This window comes from Neocloeon triangulifer, unplaced genomic scaffold (assembly GCF_031216515.1).
Source record: "Neocloeon triangulifer isolate White Clay Creek 2 clone unplaced genomic scaffold, ASM3121651v1 ptg000011l, whole genome shotgun sequence".
Taxonomy (NCBI): Eukaryota; Metazoa; Arthropoda; class Insecta; order Ephemeroptera; family Baetidae; genus Neocloeon; species Neocloeon triangulifer.
The window spans coordinates 4199582-4216088 of NW_026775553.1; the positions used below are offsets into that span (position 1 = coordinate 4199582).

Consider the following 16507-nt stretch of genomic DNA (forward strand, 5'->3'; position numbering starts at 1 on the left):
ACTGTTGCCTGGTAACCAACCAAACAAACAATCCACCAGCTGCTGCGCCAGTTTCTAAACAATTCCACACCATGGCAGACAAAAAGGTACTTGATTTTTTCCTCGTGTAGTAAATTAAAATTGTAAACATTTTCAGACCAAAAGTAGTTTTTATGCAACATTCGAGGCGTAAATGTCATGCGGGTTGCATACGCTCGTTTCTGCAGGAGCTAAAACTTTGCTCTTTTTTGTTTGAATGATTTTCGCAGCTTGCACGCGTGTCCCGGGCGACGAAAAGCAGAGAGCCGTCGCAATCGAAACGTGACCCCAGCAAAGAGGTCACCGCCGAGGCGCCGAAAACAAAAAGCAGGAAACCGGAGCCGAGAAAGGAGCCCGTCATCGTTTCATCTCAGCAGGCCAAAGGCAAAGTGGCCAGCAGGAGTCTGAGCAGGAAAGTGAGCGTCACCGAAATCGCCTCGCCCAAAAACAGCTTGGCCGTCGGCAGAGGGACGGACAGGGGCCGTGCAGGGACGGACAGGGCCAAAGGGGCCACCTCCAACAAACAGATTCCGGTCAGGACTGTGACCAAAAGGGAGGCCGATTTGGACGATAAGAGGGCTTCACATGAGGTAAAGCTTTCAATTTCTAGCCCTGTTTTTTTGACCGAATAAATACAAACTTTTCATTTTTCCTTCGACTCTCTAGAGTATGGAGTATGTCAGCCATTTATTTTGTTATCCATAAAGTTCAAAAACAATTATTAATAGAAATCAAACGCTAAGTTCTAATAAGATCTGAAGTGTGTTATTTTAATTCTCTTAAGTTAAGCAATCTACCCTTCCAGCATTGATATTTTTTTTATGAAAAATGAGAAGTTATGTCCACATTTTAAACAATTATTTTTTATCAAATTTTGTTGTAATTTTTGTTGTTTCTCACAAATTTAAATTAACCTTTTTGGTATTAGTGTAAAGCTTGTCATCATTTCTCCATTTGTTGAAGGAAAAAGGGGAAGGTAATTTTGCAACAACTAGTATAAGTTGTGTTTCGATCTGCTCGAACTGATGGAAAATTGTAAAAGACGTCATCAAAACGTCTTACGTTTAATTTCACTTTGAAACAACTTTGCTGCTTGAAATGGAAATTGCGTTGACTCGTCGCTTCTATCAGTTCTAGGTCGGAGAAGAAAAGTAAAATCAACATTTGAATTTCGAAACTACTGCTCTAGGGAAAGTTTGTTGCTGCTCTTTCTCATTTTTAATTAATCCTTGAGAGCGAGAGCAAAAATTTCCACACCTAACATACTTCTTTTCCGAGAGCAAACTCCAGCGCCAGTTGGGAAGCAACTTTTTCAATATAACCCATGACAATTAATAAAGTCGCCTTTTTACTTGGCGAGAGACAAACTTTTATAGTTGAGCAAAAAACTTCTTGGTTTTTACTCACAGAGCCGAAGTTTGGCGCGAGGCGCAAAGGTGGTGCGTGAAAGGATGCGGACAAGGACTATCAGTCCGAGGGACGACGCCCCTGCACCACCTGTCAAAGAGCCCAAAGTGACTAGGCAAGAGTCGGAAAACGACGATTACGAGGACGAAACTTTTGAGGTATTTACTCTTTTTTTTATTTAATTGAATTGGGAGCGCAAAAATTATCATCACAGGATTACGAGTCGGACTTTGAGGAATCGCCGGCAACGAGTGAGGAGGAAGAGGAAGAGTTGAGAAAACCGGAAGCGGAGATTGACAAAGAGGAGCCGCGGGAAATGGTCAGTTTGCCGGCGGCTGCGGCCAAACCCATCTCAGCCCTGGCCAGGACGCAAAACAATCAAGTTACGAGAAAACAGCCTGCAATTACCAGGTCATAAAACTTATAAATTATTTTCAAATTTTTATAAGAAATTGGAAACGAAAAATTAATTAATTTAAAACATTCAAAGTGCAAAAAATTGCCAGCAAAATATTGGAGCAAAATTCAAATGGAAATCTCTATGGGCCAATAAATATGTTTAAATTCTTCTGCTCAATTTTATAGAAAAATAATTTGATTGAGAGAGATTAAAATAAAAATCAATGCTGGTCAAAAAAGAAAATGGAACAAAGCTACTTTAACACAAATTACTAAAACACCTTCAAAGCGGTTTTTCTCAAACTTTTTCCACACAATCTGGTTGCTTTTGTTTTAATTTTGAAAGTTAATCTAACTGGACGCGTCTTTAGACGTTTTATTGTGATTTCCACATTATTTAGATTATTTAGATATTTTAAAATATTCAAAATATAAAATACTTTGCCTAGCTTCGACTGAGGGGGATCTCTATCTTAATCCCAAGAGAACTAAATCCATTTCCTCGTCTTCCGTCTGCTTGTCTAGGCTCTCTTCTCATTTGCACAAAACGTTAAGGCAAAAGTAATTTGCAGGCGCGAGAGTCGCAGCGATTTGTCGGTGGCGCCTTCGAGCGAGCAAGATTCTTGGGAAATAAAAGCGATCGCGCCCGTCGTCGGCGAGCAGGCGACGGTCAAAAGGACGACGACGGTGGTGGTGCCGCAGCCGCCGCCCCAAAAGCGGCAAAAGGAAGCGGAGCAAAGTGCTGAAGCTGCGAGCGGCTACGAAGCAGTCGAGGATCGGCCGCATTTTGAGCAGGCGAGCTTTATTTCCACATTTCGTATTCAGCGAACAATGGCACGCAGAACCAGAAACTTTTAAAGGCCTCTGAACGTTTCCATTTCGCTGGAGGCCTGCAAAAGTTCTCATTCTCAGACAGAACAAAAACTGACCTTTTACTTTTTTTATGTTATGAAAAAGTATGAGATGTGTGCTGAATGCTTACAATTTTAAAGGGAATGAAATGAGGCTTTGAAATGTTTCATTTTTATTAATTTCAAATAAAATTAAAATCGAGTAACTTCCGGTAAAAAATATGCACAGAAAACGTTTTATAATAAATTTCAAATTTTAAATGTTACAAGTGACTAAGTGAGATAAATGCCATTTTTTTTAAATAAATAATTTATTTTTTGGTAGGTGTCCACAACAGGTAGTCAAATAAAAATGCTCAAGTTGCTGCGACTGGACGTGGTGAATTGCGAAGCTCTGGATATTCCACCAAATCCGGTGGTGGCGAAACATTATTCAAATTCAACAGAGGTGATTTTTTTGTAAAATTTTTGTGACATTTTTATTTGAACTGATTCTTGGCAGACCAATGAGGATGGGAGGAAAAGTTCATCGACGGAAAAGTGGACGCAACACCCGCCGACACAGGTTTGCCTAAATATAATACACCGTTGGCCTTTAACCCTAACTAAGTGACGTTGAGCAGGAAGCGATTGGCGGCGGAAGTTCACCGTCGCCGGAAGAGATCGTGTCGGAAAAACTCGCTCAAACGCTGCAAAACGCTTCCGAAAAGGTTGGCACGAATAACAAGATATTTTTGTTTGACATTTTTGAAACATAAGCTCACAATTTTTTGAGCAACAGCTTTTGAAGGCTTTTTTTAGAGATACACTTCCCTTGGTGATTTATAACTTTTAGATTATTGTTTTCTTTTTGAATAGATATGTCTGCATAAATTTATCTTGAATAGAATAAAAAGATGAAAAAAAAATGGAAGAATAATTTAAAAGATGTTAAAAACAAACTGAAAAAACAGGAATATAAAAGCAAACCCAAGATTTTAAGCGTCTTTTAAACTATTATTTTGCAGATTGCATTTTCGGAGCTGCTGAAGGAGCACGTTGAGTTGGAGAACGCAGTGGAAAGTGTGGGTCTAGGTGCTGAAATCCGCAACGTTGCCAGCCAGGGCTTCAAATTTGCGGGCAAGAGCGACGTTCTGAAGCAGCGGCCGCCGAAAATACTGTACTTTGCAGAGCCGTCGCGACTCGTCTCGGTGCACGAATGGCAGGTTTGTCTGAATATTTAAAGCGTGTAAATGATGGATGAGTGAAGAGGGACTTTTTGTTTCGTTCGGCAGGATAATGGCGACGTTTTGTTCGTGTGGACCGCCCTAATGGACACGGAGACCCCCAGCTACGTGCTCGGCTCGCGCGGCGCCGTCACCTGTGTGTGCGCGGCGCCCTCCGCCCCCTCCCTTGTTTTCGCAGGCACCAACGACGGGTAAGCATAACTTTTTTTCACAAGATTTTATTTTTAAATTCTAGAAAAAAATTGAGTCTAATTATATTTTCCCCTTTCTCACAAATAAGTTTTAAATCGTCCCTTAATTCCCTCCCCTTCAACCATAATTCATAACTCTTGCAACTATTTATTTGTCGCCCTTTGCAAGAAAATAATATATTTTCATTAAATAAAGTAAATCTCTATTCAGTTGAGAGATCCATTATTATCATTTTTTTCATATCCTCAGGAGTAGATAAATGAAATAACTCTCAATTAATTTCCAGGACAGTTTGTTTGTGGGATTTGCAAGAGCCCTCTTCAAATCACTCAACGATGACGTTCGGTTCACAGCCACTTGTTGTTCGCTCGCCCACTTTTACCACAGGTGAGCTCTTTTTTTGTGTTTGCTAAAGAAGCTTATTTTTTGGGGAGAGTCGGCCAGGAATTACGCAAATGAATGACGTTGATAAATAAAAGAGCGCAAACATTTTTACTTATCAAATAAAACGGAAAGGTTGATTTTAGTTTTATTTTTTCTTTGATTTAAAAATTAAATAAACATTTTGAAAATTTTCTGATAATTTCAGAAACGAGTTATTTTGTTTTCTATACAATTAACATAAATTTCAAGAAACTTATGAGACAGATGTAGAAAATTTCTAAAAAGATAACCTGCGTCTTTCATCCTTTTAATGTTATTACACTAGTTTTAACTACCTGACGTAAAAGAGCTCAAGAAAAGGGGGGTGCACTTTGTGCAATATTTTGAACCAACATCTAAATATTGCCATAAAAGCAAGAAGTTCTCTTCTCTTGCAGAGGAAAATAAAAACGAAAACAGATAGCAGGTGGCATTTAGATAAGGCGGCAAAGAAACGACTTTGTGGCCGCGGCCGTTTTCTGCCATATTTCGTTGATAAGCCTTTTATTGAGCTGCGCATTCTTCTTGCCGTGCCCCCGCCAGCGCCTTTTGCCTTTTTACGCGTTTTCGCCAAAGAAAATGCTGCCCCGCGCTTTAATCACCAGAGAGCGAGATGAATATTTTATTTACGCTCATTAAAAAGTTAGCAGCGTCCGTCCTGCAGCTTTTGTGATCTTTCGTACGCGCTCCCTTTGGAAATTTGCGCCACCCTTAACGAGATACGCGGCTCTTCTCTCATTTTCCCGCGCCACGACGCACGCAAATTGAGAAAAAATTTGCATGAATTCACGTAGCGAGAATTACAACAAGTATTCAAAAACTTCCCTGATTACAAAAATTTTGCTCTATGAAAAAACAACTTGCAAGCATGAAATTCTAGGAGGAGAAATTCATTATTTTTTTGCACTTGCAGATAAAAAAAAATGTAAATTTAATAAAGCTTCAAAGCTCCCAGGAGGATAAAATTTTAATATACATAATTAAATAAATGGTCGCTTCACACAGGTCTTTTCAGTATTGAATTATGAATTTAAAAAGCAGCATAATGGCAACTCTTAATTATCTGTTAAAGGCGGCGATCGATCTTAAAAAACATAAAATTGGGGGTTTTCTTAATCAAAATTTTATGAGACTTCGATTTTAGAATTTTAAAATTGAATACTCAATGAAAACAAACAGACAGATAGTTTAAATTTAAAGTTCAATGGTTCAAATTTTAGCATATTTCAGAATGAAATAATGCTTTAAAAACTTTTTAAGTGATTTAAAAAAATAATGTTGAAATTTTAAGTTTTCAAAATTTCCTTTGCGATTCATTTCTTCACTATTTTTATCGTACGTAGGAACCTTCATGCATTGTGTAGAATTTTAATTTCCAGCGTTGATGAAAGGGGTGCACGCGTTCGCCATTCGCGGCTTGTGCAGTGTGGCTGGTGACCAGTTGGTCAGCGTGGACCAGGAGGCCGAGATGACTGTGTGGTCAGTGGTGTGGCCCTCAGCAGGTCTCTGCCACTTGGTGCGCAACGTCCAGCGACACTTGCACTCAGAACTCGGCAGGGAAGGGTGAGTTAAATATCCATCTCGAGCCAATATTTTATTCTAGAATTAAAAAAATAATGAATATTTTTTATGACTTCTCTAAATAATTAATATTTCAATCAAGAAATTTTTTCCTCTTACAATAATTGTCCCAACGGGGTTCATCAAATTTTAAAGTAATTAAGGTGGCGAAAGAGTCAATTTAATAAATTGATATTTTCAAAGTCATTATATCGACTTAAAATTTGATTTATTTAAATGCTTTATTAATCTTACAATAAATAGAAAACATTTTAAAGAAAATTTAAATGTCACGAATTATATTTTATTTATTTTTTATTATTTATTTGCAAGATTATATTTTCATTGTTTTAAAATTTCAGTGTTTTTATAATAGTAAAAAACATAAAAGCAGCAAAAGAAAATCTTCGTATTTCTGAAAGAGGCTTAATTTTAATAAATTCAATCGGGACGGTGTATTGACGAGAGAAATGGAATCAGATTGCAAAATAAGTAAGTTTGAGTTTAGCACTTTTGTAAGTTTGAATACCCAATATACCATTGATGCTGATGATTTATGGAAAATTTTGAATCATATTTTTGTAAATTTTTTGAAGTAGGAATTAAAAAAATAGGATATTTCTTTAATATGATCAACTTATGAAAAAAATGGATTATTTATTCAAAATCAGGGAGTCTGCAGAGGTGACGGACGTGGCTGTGGTGAAGGAGAGGTTGCTGGTCGCTTTTGACACTGCCCTGGTCGCTGCCCTGTCGCCCCTTTCGCAGGCTGGCAAGGTCAAAAAGTACGCCTCCGTTCGAGGTGCGCAAGTTTTAAAAATTCATTAAAATCCTTAAGTACTCTTTGAGTATGGAATTTTAATTTCAAGAAAAGTAAACGTAGGTAGTGGGAAAAGTTGAAAGTCTTTTATTTTTTCTTGCGAGCAGGGAAAGTTCTGGGCGACACGAGGCTGGCAGCGAGTCCGCAAGGCAAGAACTCTCCGTACTTCTTGGTAAGAGTAAAATATAATTCCGCGTATATGTTCCAACTTTTGCGCCGCACCAGAGGAGGAGCAAACGGATTATCACTCACAAGAGACACGTTCGCACATCCATCTGTGTCAACCTTCACATTTGCAGATTCTCTCCAAACACAAGTGAAGAGTAGAAGTGGAAAGTGAATTTCAGAGATTTATTTGAGAATTATAGAGATGAGAAAAAACGACAAACTTCTTGTAAAAATTATATTTGGTTTGGAGAGAATTTGCATGTAATTTTATTGTTCAAATATTAACTTGCAAAAGAAAATATAAAAAAAATTCATATTTTTATCTCCTTTTCAATTTATGCATTTTTAAATTGTAAAAAACGAAGATCAAATATTTTTCTTTTTGAAATTAAGGTGCTGGACGGATACCGAGACGTGACTTTGTTCCACCTGGAGCAGTCGCGGGCGTTGTGGCAACTGCCCTCACACGCCACCAATGACCTGCGACCCCAGAGCATCTCTTGGGCGTCGGCCGGGCTGTGGTTGTTGCTGGGCAGTGGGACGCGACTCGCCCTGTGGGACGTCGACGTGTCCGGCAACGAAAACTGCCGTCAGGTGGCCGCCTGCGACACCCACAAGAATCTCGTGTAATGCCTCTAATTCAATGGGAGTTTTAATGTTAATTACTTTAATTACCTGTTAAATTTCAGGTAGGAATGCAAATTACTCCCGTTTAAATATTATTGATTATTAATTTCTCTGGTAAAAACTGTAGCTTTTGTGGCATTAAACAAGAGACTAAATTATTTATTTAATTAGCCGGGATCCACTTGTAATATAAATAAAATGCAGGAGAAAAGTTTAATTAATTCTGTTGAATTAATTATTATTGTTTTGTCAAATGAAATTAAATACACGTCATATTTATCAATAAAATCAAAATAGAGCAATAAGAGCAAAATAGATCAATGATCAAATGAGCAATTCGGATCGAGAGTTTTCAATCACTTTTCTTACACATCGCCGCGGCTGCGGCGGAGAGAGAGAAGGAAAGCAGGGGCTGCTGCTGGAGTTGCCGTGCTGCTGCTTCGGGGCGGCCGGAGGGCCGCGCTGACGTCACAGCTACTCAGGGGCGCCTCGGAAGGGCGCAGGGTTGCTCAGGGTGGCCGGTGGGGCGTTTGCGCGTCTATTTGGAGTAGACGAGGTGGGCAAACTTGGCAAAACCCCGCTCTCGCAGTGTCACAAGGAAAACCACCCGAAAACCTGTGACGAGAGCCGAAACCGAGCCGAAAAGTCTCTCAAACTCACAAATCAGGCTAATTAGAAATGTTCACTGGTTTCAGTTCAAGGATCGAGCCTGATAACTTGGAAATGCGCGCACAATCAATTTACAATGAAAAACAATTACAGTGAGATAAACTCCCGAGCGAGGTGCACTCGGGGGCTGCTTGGAGCGAAGTGATACTTCTTATTTTTAATACAAAATCTCTGCACAGAGTTGGTCAGCGAGCGAGGCTAGTTTATATTACATTTGATTGGTCGGTCCTCAGGAGGGTGGGTTTTACCTCCTTTGGGCCTACGTGCAGTTTGCGCTTTTCTTTCTCACGCGCTTCCTGCTTAAAATTCAGGTACACGAAAAACATCTTCAGAGAAATACATTCTTTCTTATATTATTTACGGATGGTTGTAAAAGAGAAATCTGGCGACGGCCAGACCGCGAACATCTGCACAAACGCACTCTTTTCTTTCTTCTTCTTCTGCGTGTGGTCAGGGCAGATTATAAGGGTGAGCGCTGGGCGCGCTCTATTGTTCGGCGTCTCTCTCAGGTACCTGCTCCTGCAGGTACTCGGCCGTGCGGTCGTCCCATCTCTCAGCGTTTCTCCTCTCTCATCTCTCATTATCCTAAATGCTCATATATTGACCATTGCTCTTAATTAAATTATAGACGTGTGAATTAAATAGTTGAATTTATATTGATGATTGCTCTTTAATTAGTCTGCTTAATTATTTTATATGAGAATTATGATCTTTTAATCAGGTGAATATTTTAATTAAATTTTTTATAAGGTAGACAAGTAATGGTATATTACATGCCACCCCGAAAATATTAAAACAGGGTGTTTTAAAATTTTCGCACTCTTCATCACACATTCTTAGTGTCCTCAAACGTGCAAGCAAGCTCATGCCATTTTGACACTCATGCAAATTCACATCAATTTCACCAAACCATTTTCTCAAACACACTATATTTCTAGTGTGCGTAAATTTTTAAAAGTTGTTTTCCTTCTGATTAATATCAGAAATGCAAAATTATGTTTAAATATTTGGTTTTTAAGTAGCAAATTTGGCTCCTTGGCTTGCTCGACCAGAATAAAATTTTAATAGCAGTTTGGGATCCTTGGCCTGCATAACCAGAATTAACATTACAAGCAATTTGGGCTCCTTGGCTTGCTTAACCAGAATTAAATCTTTTGCTTGGATTCAAACTCAACACCCACGAAGAGGTGGAGCGAAACCGAGCGCCACTCTACACGCACTTGCCGTGGAGCGGGCCAGCAATTTGGGCTCCTTGGCTTGCTTAACCAGAATTAAATTTTTTGCTTGGATTCAAACTCAACACCCACGATGAGGTGGAGCGAAAACGAGCGCCACTCTACACGCACTTGCCGTGGAGCGGACTTTTCAATGAAATTTAAGGTCAACTCAACACCCACGAAGAGGTGGAGCGATTTATTTTTATAAAATTGATTATTTATACAATTGATTATGAAATCAACCGTGGTCACTTGAATTAACGAATTATCATTATATTATTATTTCTCCAAGAAGCTACTCAACACCCACGAAGAGGCGGAGCAAACAGTTAATTGCTTTAAATTTTAATTCAATATTAAATTGTTTCTCTTTTTTTTTCAATAATTAATATGCCACCCAGAATTTAATTTTAAGATCTGGGTGATTTAATTAAATTTATTCCTTTTTCTTTAATTCCTTTTTCTTCAAGAATTTATTCAGATTTTTGTTGTTTCTGCTGCGTTTCTTTGATCGTCGAGTTGATTTTGTTAAATCTGATGGACTTATTGTTTTTCCAGAAAAATCATTTTTTGTTAAACTTCCTTGAGAATTACTTGCCGGTGTATTTTTCTCTGCAAAATTTTCCCTTGATTCATTTGAACCTTCTCGTTCATTTTGCTCCCGAATAATGTCAAAGCTATTCAATGCTTCATATAATTGTTGAGTGTTTTTTATACTACTTTGGATGCTCAGTAGATATCCTGCATATATTCCCTTTTGAAATGACTTAGCCAGGCCCAAAATGATTCTATCAAATTCCATTTCAGGGCTAAACTTTTTAATTCTACTCATTAGTCTGTCAAAGAATTGAGAAAAAGTCTCATTTCTATCTTCTGATGGAAATTTTTCATTGAAAATTAGTGATTCGAATTTTTGTTTCTGAACCGAATTACTCCAAAATCGCGATAAAAAGCTATCTTTAAATTGGTCGTAGTTTTCAAAATCAAAGTTGCCTGCCACCCATTCCCTGGATTTTCCACTAAAACATTGAGCGGCGCACTTCAATTTCATTCGGTCATTTGTAATATTTTGCCAATGGAAATATTCGTCGAGTTTCCGAAGAAAGACTGGAGGTGCAATTTTCTCCTCCTCAAAAGTCGGTAGTTCGTCACTTTGAAAAACGCCAAAGTTTGCAAAAGACATTGGTCTATAAAATTCGCCAGAAAAACCCGAATGAGCCGACGATTGGGTGTGTGTCAGTGTTGGTGCTAATTGAGGTGTCGCGGTGATAATTTCAGTTTGATTTTGTGTGCAATTTTCTGTTGGTGGTTGTTGCTGTGGTTGTGTTATTTGATTATTTTGTTGGTTTTGCGTAAACTGAGAAAAGAGATTTGTGACAGTGTTGTTTAATTGTTCGGCAACAGAGCCAAGCTGCGCTTGAAGCGTCGCTTGCACTTGTTGGTGTATATATTCATCGTTCCGTGTTCGTCTCATTTTAATAAATTGATTTCCCAATTCCCACTTTAATTGATTTAAAACGAGAGAATGTCAGACAGAGTCTGCTCAAAACTCGTTAATGTGAAGTGGATAGGACTGGAAGTTTGAAATAAATTCTAAATTTTTAGGATTATTCATTAAATTTGGCAAATGCCGCTTTTGTTGTTTACGAGCACTGGCGGATCAAAATCTCGAGTAATGAGAGTAAGATCCGACAGCTCAGATAGAAATTGTATCAAAATTTAATATGATTATAATTATTATTTTTGATTAGCTGATTCCCAACTCAGCCCAATTTTGAGTGGATCCGGCCCGGAGGATCAAAATCTCATGTAATGAGATGAAGATCCGACGGGGCGGATAAAATTTAATTATTTGTCTTTAACGATAAGTTCGTATGCTGATTCCCGCCTCTATTAATTGGCGAGAGGGGATCCGGCAGGCGGACCAATTTCTCGAGTAATGAGATAAGGGTCCGACTGGATGGATAAAAGTAAATCAAATTAAATTGATTAATTTTAATTATTTTGCTGATTCCCGCCTCTATTATATGGCGAGAGGGGATCCGGCCACCGGAGGACCAAAATCTCATGTAATGAGACGAAGGTCCGACGGGGCGGATGGGAGAAATATCAAAATTGCAATAATTAATATCTTATCGAAATGCTGATTCCCGCCTCTATTAATTAGCAAGAGCGGATCCGGCCACCGGAGGACCAAAATCTCGTGTAATGCCTCTAATTCAATGGGAGTTTTAATGTTAATTACTTTAATTACCTGTTAAATTTCAGGTAGGAATGCAAATTACTCCCGTTTAAATATTATTGATTATTAATTTCTCTGGTAAAAACTGTAGCTTTTGTGGCATTAAACAAGAGACTAAATTATTTATTTAATTAGCCGGGATCCACTTGTAATATAAATAAAATGCAGGAGAAAAGTTTAATTAATTCTGTTGAATTAATTATTATTGTTTTGTCAAATGAAATTAAATACACGTCATATTTATCAATAAAATCAAAATAGAGCAATAAGAGCAAAATAGATCAATGATCAAATGAGCAATTCGGATCGAGAGTTTTCAATCACTTTTCTTACACATCGCCGCGGCTGCGGCGGAGAGAGAGAAGGAAAGCAGGGGCTGCTGCTGGAGTTGCCGTGCTGCTGCTTCGGGGCGGCCGGAGGGCCGCGCTGACGTCACAGCTACTCAGGGGCGCCTCGGAAGGGCGCAGGGTTGCTCAGGGTGGCCGGTGGGGCGTTTGCGCGTCTATTTGGAGTAGACGAGGTGGGCAAACTTGGCAAAACCCCGCTCTCGCAGTGTCACAAGGAAAACCACCCGAAAACCTGTGACGAGAGCCGAAACCGAGCCGAAAAGTCTCTCAAACTCACAAATCAGGCTAATTAGAAATGTTCACTGGTTTCAGTTCAAGGATCGAGCCTGATAACTTGGAAATGCGCGCACAATCAATTTACAATGAAAAACAATTACAGTGAGATAAACTCCCGAGCGAGGTGCACTCGGGGGCTGCTTGGAGCGAAGTGATACTTCTTATTTTTAATACAAAATCTCTGCACAGAGTTGGTCAGCGAGCGAGGCTAGTTTATATTACATTTGATTGGTCGGTCCTCAGGAGGGTGGGTTTTACCTCCTTTGGGCCTACGTGCAGTTTGCGCTTTTCTTTCTCACGCGCTTCCTGCTTAAAATTCAGGTACACGAAAAACATCTTCAGAGAAATACATTCTTTCTTATATTATTTACGGATGGTTGTAAAAGAGAAATCTGGCGACGGCCAGACCGCGAACATCTGCACAAACGCACTCTTTTCTTTCTTCTTCTTCTGCGTGTGGTCAGGGCAGATTATAAGGGTGAGCGCTGGGCGCGCTCTATTGTTCGGCGTCTCTCTCAGGTACCTGCTCCTGCAGGTACTCGGCCGTGCGGTCGTCCCATCTCTCAGCGTTTCTCCTCTCTCATCTCTCATTATCCTAAATGCTCATATATTGACCATTGCTCTTAATTAAATTATAGACGTGTGAATTAAATAGTTGAATTTATATTGATGATTGCTCTTTAATTAGTCTGCTTAATTATTTTATATGAGAATTATGATCTTTTAATCAGGTGAATATTTTAATTAAATTTTTTATAAGGTAGACAAGTAATGGTATATTACAAGCGCGTCGTTAACCTCCTCGCCTCAGCCGTCACCAACAATCTGGTCAGTCAGAATAAAGCAATAAACAATTCTTTTATTTTCGACAGTAAATGAGACAAACTCCCTCATTTAATTAATTTTTGTTATTAAATTGAATGCAGAAAATTCAAACCTTTTTCATAATAATGCAGTTTTTGTCAAAGAATAAGAAAAAATCTTAGGCAACCGTAATTATCAAGGCATATAATTTAAATCTTATAAATTTGAAGATCAATAAGAATTTCAGAATCTAACATTTTCAGTTTTTTTTGTAAAGAAGTAAAAAAATAAAATTATTTTAATTTTCATGCAGAACATTCAAAATTTACATGAATTTTTGGGCAGCTTTTTTAATTTATATTCAATTGATGCTCAGATTTTAAAAAAAAAAAAAATCTTAAAAACATGGCAAAAGTTGTTAGGATTAATTGAAAATGTTTGTATGGCTCACTCAGTCCATTTCAAATTTTATGGGGATGGCTACACTAAACTTTTGCTGTAAAAATATTGCTAGTGATGTCTCGCTTTCCCTCCATTTTTACCAATTTTTCACAAAGAAATTTTTCCGTTCATAACTCGGTTTATGTATTGCAAGGAGTTGTTGGCGAAATAAATCGCATTAAAATGACGGGGATGCGAGAAATCATGACGGGGATTTTGCGCAGGACAAAACGAGATAAGCTCTATTTATTTCATCCTATTTTATGGCCACTTTTTGCGTCACACAGCAAGAAATCACAAATCCTGTTCTCTATCTGCGTGACACCCCGAAAACTTTTCTCCCCCGAATGGATTTTTCGCGCGCGATAAAATCGCTCTTCCGTTTCCTCTCTCCGCAAACTTCCAACACCAGTAAACAATCTCTGCTGTTTTTTTTAAGGGGAAATAGCAAATCGCATTTTACATGCATGTTCATATATATTTGAAACAGATCCATTTTGGAAGTTGCTCTCTGCCACTGACACGTGTTTTTCGCCTCACATTAATCCATCGGTTGCAGAAAAGAAGTGAGAAATCGATGCTTGTTTGTTGCAGGTCGTCAGCACCTCCGACGGCGAACTCCTTTCCCTTTCCATCAAACTGCGTTCTTCCTTCTCAAGAAAATAAAATTCTCTTCGCCCGTCTGAAAAGTGCGTGCGGCGCCGGCGTTTTCCCACAACGCGATTAGCACTTTTCCTTTTTCCACTCCCCTGTGTGCTCAAGGAATTAGCCGCTTTTGCACCCAGCAGCGGCTTATGCAGATCATATTAAAGAGAGGTATGTGTCTGCTGAGATCCGGAAAAGTGGGAGAAATTGCCAGCTAATTCAACTACAATTGTAAATTGATAAGAATTAAAACTTGAAAGCGTTTCAAGTTAAAGATAAAACAATTTTATAGCTATACAGCCTAGGCGGCCCGCGGAATTCTCCGAGGCCCTAAACGCAGCGTTTTGGGCATCGGAGAACGCCGCGGGCCGCCTAGGTTATACTGTTAAGCAAAACGACAATTTTTAAATCATTTCATAACAAACACACTCTTGAAAAAGGGTTCCATTTTTGGATTTGTTTGGATTGAATAAATAGCTAAAGGTAGGAGTATTTTCAACATTGTATCATTTTAACTATAACAAACATTTATGTAGGAAATTTACAGGATAAAATCAACTCTCCATTTAGATAGAACGCTTTGTAGGAGTAAAAATAAAGGGATTTATGATGTTAATTACTCAACTAAAAAAAGCATAATATGTTGGTTTTTTAAATTAAAAGTTTGCTACTAAATACACAAAGCATAATTCTGTAAATTGATATGTAGAAGACAGGCTAATTCAATACGTAAAGATGAATTGGGATACAATATGAAAGTAAACATCCAAGCAATTCATTTCTTTGATGTGAATTCATCTCAAGACTGAAAGTAGCTCAAAGAGGGAATAAATTTATCTATTAACACACCCATGGAAGCATTAAAAGTGTTTTATTAGTCCCTTTATCACCGAGCGCTCAAGATAAATAAACTCGCGACTTTTTCTATTTTCACTCATTTGCTCACTCAAAGAGCTCTCAGATTTTCTCCAGAGCATAAAAGAAGAAAAACATAAATCGTGGCGGAAATTTCCCCAAATAGGAAAAAACACGGCGCGCGGCGGCGGCTATTCATCTCGCCTGAATTACTTCCGGGGATTTAAGCATTCTTTGGACTGTGCACCAAGTTTTTTGCCAACACACACAGAGAGAAGTGCTCATTATTTTTCCTGCCAGCAGAGAAGGAAGAAGAAGGGCGGCCCGGAACGGTTGCAGGAAGCGAGGGTGCTGCGTTGTGCCGCAGAGAGATGCAAATTGCAAACATCAAAACCCGCAGCCAAAGTGGCACAATTTCATTAAAAAAAGTGCCGGTCGGATGTTCTGATGGCGTGCGCGCAAGTTGAGTGAATATTTACATTCATTAAGGCTTTTTTTAATTAAGATAAATACTTTGTTAATTATTAGATTACAAATTATAAAGGAAAAAATCATTCTTTGTCGTAAATCAATTAAAAAAACCATTCTCGCTAGCTTTTGATTTATAAAAAGTCAATGTTAATGGATAGTTTTTCATTACTTTGATACAAAAATGATCAAATAAATTTATAAATTATCACAAAAATTTAAACATTTTTGAAAAAGAGTAATTCTCCATACAGTTTATTTGTATTGCACAAATGTTTGTTTAAATCTCAATAATCTTTGTGAAAATCTCTCTGCTCAATTTTTCTTTCCTTCAGCTCCCGCAATCATCTCCCTACACCACAGGCGAGAAATGCTTTGCAAATTGTGTTATTCGATGGAGTGGCGATGAAAATGAATCGCGTAGGAAAATCTAATCTCTGGCCAATCTAGGCCAGTGGACACTTTGTGCGATGGATTCGATTTGTAGCTGCATATTATGCTGCAGGAAACCTCGCCTGCATGAGACTGCCATATCAAGGGAGAAATCAAATCGCATGATCAGCCTTTTTTAATTAAGCAGACAAATTCATAAATTTTAGGGAATTTTCTACTTTTTACTATTTTACAGAATTAATCAATCCCAATAAAATAATACCTGATGAATTATGATTGCAAATATTTAATGCCTTTTTATTCAGAAAAGAAGGGACGTTTATAAATGAGCAAAGATTGAGATTGATTGATAAGATAAATAAGCAACACGTTTGTCAGAATTCATACCAAAAATTAGCGGCGTAATTAATGGTAGACTTTTTGTGTTGTGATAAGATTAGATAGCAGTGGTTCGGTATT

The 16507-nt window shown here is 38.3% G+C and overlaps 1 protein-coding gene across 1 annotated transcript; it reads left to right on the top strand.

Moving 5' to 3' along the window:
* Positions 1-71: 71 nt before the first annotated feature.
* LOC132196174 (cytoplasmic dynein 2 intermediate chain 1) lies at positions 72-9559 on the top strand. Its single transcript, XM_059618641.1, has 16 exons — positions 72-86; positions 249-608; positions 1428-1583; positions 1640-1836; positions 2397-2619; positions 3001-3123; positions 3178-3240; positions 3299-3385; positions 3683-3880; positions 3950-4092; positions 4380-4480; positions 5896-6079; positions 6748-6878; positions 7004-7068; positions 7458-7690; positions 7754-9559. The coding sequence occupies exons 1-16, from the start codon at positions 72-74 to the stop codon at positions 7755-7757; spliced, it is 2283 nt and encodes a 760-aa protein (XP_059474624.1). The 3' UTR covers positions 7758-9559.
* Positions 9560-16507: the final 6948 nt, after the last annotated feature.